This window comes from Scaptodrosophila lebanonensis, unplaced genomic scaffold, assembly GCF_003285725.1.
Source record: "Scaptodrosophila lebanonensis strain 11010-0011.00,11010-0021.00 unplaced genomic scaffold, SlebRS2 tig00001423-arrow-arrow-pilon, whole genome shotgun sequence".
Taxonomy (NCBI): Eukaryota; Metazoa; Arthropoda; class Insecta; order Diptera; family Drosophilidae; genus Scaptodrosophila; species Scaptodrosophila lebanonensis.
The window spans coordinates 1,203,263-1,205,906 of NW_022060748.1; the positions used below are offsets into that span (position 1 = coordinate 1,203,263).

The window sequence follows — 2,644 nt, forward strand, 5'->3', positions numbered from 1 at the left end:
GAGTTTTATTTTTGATCAAAAAAATAAAACTCAAAGAATAATCATTATTTTATAAGTTTTATTTTTATGCTCATCAATAATGATTATTGGTTAATTTTTAAAGTAAAACTCATAATTAATCATTAAATTGTGAGCGAATTAATAAAATTAAAAAATAATCATTATTTTGTAATTTTTTTAATAACACATAATGATTACAGTCCCTGTGTTTTTTAATTGGAAAAAGTTCTTTGTTAGTGTTTTTAATCAAAACTCCTGGAAAAACAACCGAGATTGGGACAAAGAATTGGTTTTGAGGCGAAACTTGGGCGGAAGAGATTTCTGTGCCGCCCCTGGCTTAGTTATACAAGTAGTTATGTCAGTGTGGAGTCTGTTTTTAAACGTGTGACTGATATCATTTTATCACATATGTGATTTGTGACTTTTAAATACTAGTTACAAATCACAGATGTGGTATTTTAGCTCATCCCTAAGGTTGCTTATCCCTAAGGTACGAATTGTCATAGATTTCGTTTTACTCAGCTAAGATTAAGGTTCATTTTTATTGTATTATAGTACTACATTTAATAAAAAATTATTAATCTTTGATTTTTTTTTTAGCCATGAGCGCTGCTGAAGTGATAAAAATCAATAAGCCTGAAGATCTGAGCTTCGAAAAATGTACATAAGTATAGAAATATGGATATTGCAAATATACATATATGTACATACATACATATAGTAGTTTAATACCATAATGTGCTCTTTATTTCAGGTCCTGAAAGTGCCGAGGAAACCGAAAAACGGTTGGAAATAGAAAAATTTATAAAACAAGACAAGAGTCAAGGCAGATTAATCGAGCTTCGAAAGCTTGCTATATCTGAATTCGGCCTAGTCAATGATGAACTACGACAAATTTTGTGGCCGCAGCTAGCAGGAATAGATTCTGAATCACTAGAACGTGTCCCCAACCTTCATGAATTACAAGCACACCCTGAGTATCACCAAGTTGTGCTGGACGTTAATCGATCGTTGAAACGCTTTCCTCCGGGAATTCCTTACGATCAACGCATAGCCTTACAAGATCAACTCACGGTACTCATACTGCGAGTCATTAAAAAGTATCCAAACTTGCGCTACTATCAAGGCTATCACGATGTTGCAGTTACATTTTTATTAGTTGTTGGCGAAGAAGTTGCCTATGCAATTATGGAGCAGCTTTCGACCACTCACTTTTCCGAATGCATGCAAGAAACAATGGAGGCGACACAAAGGCGCTTAATGTTCATTTGGCCTGTTGTTAATTTTGAAAATTCAGAACTATTTCAGTTTTTGCGTAGTTCTTCAGTGGGAACACTGTTTGCATTGCCGTGGTACTTGACTTGGTTTGGACACAGTTTAAATTCATACAAAGCTGTTGTACGTCTGTATGACTACTTTTTAGCTTCACCTGTGTATTCACCAATTTTTGTGACTGCATCAATATTATTGCATCGCGCGGAAGAAATACTAAAAGAAGACTGTGATATGGCATCCGTGCACTGCCTTTTATCAAAGGTTAGCAAACCAAGTTTTATGATCCAATGTTTTCTGTTCATCATTGCTTATTTTCTGATCAGCTTCCAGAAGATTTGCCATTTGAGGATCTGCTGAAAACATCTAGTAAACTATATGAGAGATACAGCTTGACAGTAATAGAGAAGGAAGTGGAAAAACTCATTTGGCAAGAGTAAGAACACATTTCGAAATTTACAATTGTAAATATATCTGTATTTGTTATAAACTGTAGAAAAAAACAACGTCAATTGGAAGATCAGCTGATTTTGGACCGTCGTAAAAAAGTGGTACGATCTACATCCTCTAATAAGGGCTCTGCATTGAGACATTGGTTGCCGCGTTTCTTTACACCAAGGTCAATGATTGTGACAACTGCTTTATCCATTGTAGTTGGCATATGCGCTTTTTACTACAAAAATCAGTATCCGGGCATCAGCTGAGTAATTGAGAATCTTAATCCTACACTATGTTTTGCGCACCGTTGTTCCATCCAAACAAAATGGAGCTTAATGGTTGGCTTTTCCTTTTATTAATAACATTGTATTTAGCAATATTATAAGTCCGTAAAATTGTTAAATACATAATTAGTGGAATTTTTAACATGCTAAGTATAAGCGACCCGATCAGAATGCTAGTCGTGTTTATGGTTTTGTATTTTTGTGTGTATTAATATGCATGGATAAAAAGAATAAAAAAAGGCGTAATTGATCCATTTACCCTGTTACCTACTTGTATTAAACGAAATTTCACGTGTCCAGATTCACTTTCATATATATACTAACAGATCTTGCCCGTCATTGCCTGGCTTCTCACATTGAGCTAATTTCCAAATAATCGGTATTGTTTATGAATTAATTGTCAGGGCAATGAATAAAACAAATGAGAAATTTTTGCCTAACTCAAGTAATCTCAACAATATTTGGTTAACCTATGCAACTGATATATGTACATACAAGGTCCAATTCAAAAGTTCCAGGACTTTTATTAAAAAACGAAAACAATGTTTTTTTTTTTTTTTTTTTTGAAAAATTTATTGGTCGCCTTCAAAATAGTCTCCTTCCGCCTGAATACAACGTTTTGCACGTTCAAGAAGGTGATCGAACGACTT

General features: G+C 34.1%; 1 protein-coding gene across 3 annotated transcripts; it reads left to right on the plus strand.

Moving 5' to 3' along the window:
* Positions 1 to 474: 474 nt before the first annotated feature.
* Positions 475 to 2,248, plus strand: LOC115633470 (TBC1 domain family member 20). 3 transcript variants are annotated; one of them, XM_030530926.1, is made up of 5 exons: positions 475 to 490; positions 601 to 660; positions 755 to 1,536; positions 1,599 to 1,708; positions 1,769 to 2,248. In XM_030530926.1, the coding sequence occupies exons 2-5, from the start codon at positions 603 to 605 to the stop codon at positions 1,974 to 1,976; spliced, it is 1,158 nt and encodes a 385-aa protein (XP_030386786.1). In that variant the 5' UTR covers positions 475 to 490; positions 601 to 602; the 3' UTR covers positions 1,977 to 2,248. The 3 variants fall into 3 exon arrangements, with proteins under 3 accessions (XP_030386786.1, XP_030386785.1, XP_030386787.1); XM_030530925.1 differs by lacking the exon at positions 475 to 490 and adding an exon at positions 499 to 533; XM_030530927.1 differs by lacking the exons at positions 475 to 490; positions 601 to 660 and having other exon boundaries at positions 1,318 to 1,364; positions 1,424 to 1,536.
* Positions 2,249 to 2,644: the final 396 nt, after the last annotated feature.

What these genes read in the sequence shown, in the direction of transcription:
- LOC115633470 (XM_030530926.1), top strand. Translation starts at nt 603, where the DNA reads ATGAGCGCTGCTGAAGTGATAAAAATCAATAAGCCTGAAGATCTGAGC. An exon ending in AGATCTGAGCTTCGAAAAAT is followed by an intron (nt 661 to 754) that starts GTACATAAGTAT and finishes TCTTTATTTCAG; the next exon opens with GTCCTGAAAGTGCCGAGGAA. An exon ending in TGCACTGCCTTTTATCAAAG is followed by an intron (nt 1,537 to 1,598) that starts GTTAGCAAACCA and finishes TTTTCTGATCAG; the next exon opens with CTTCCAGAAGATTTGCCATT.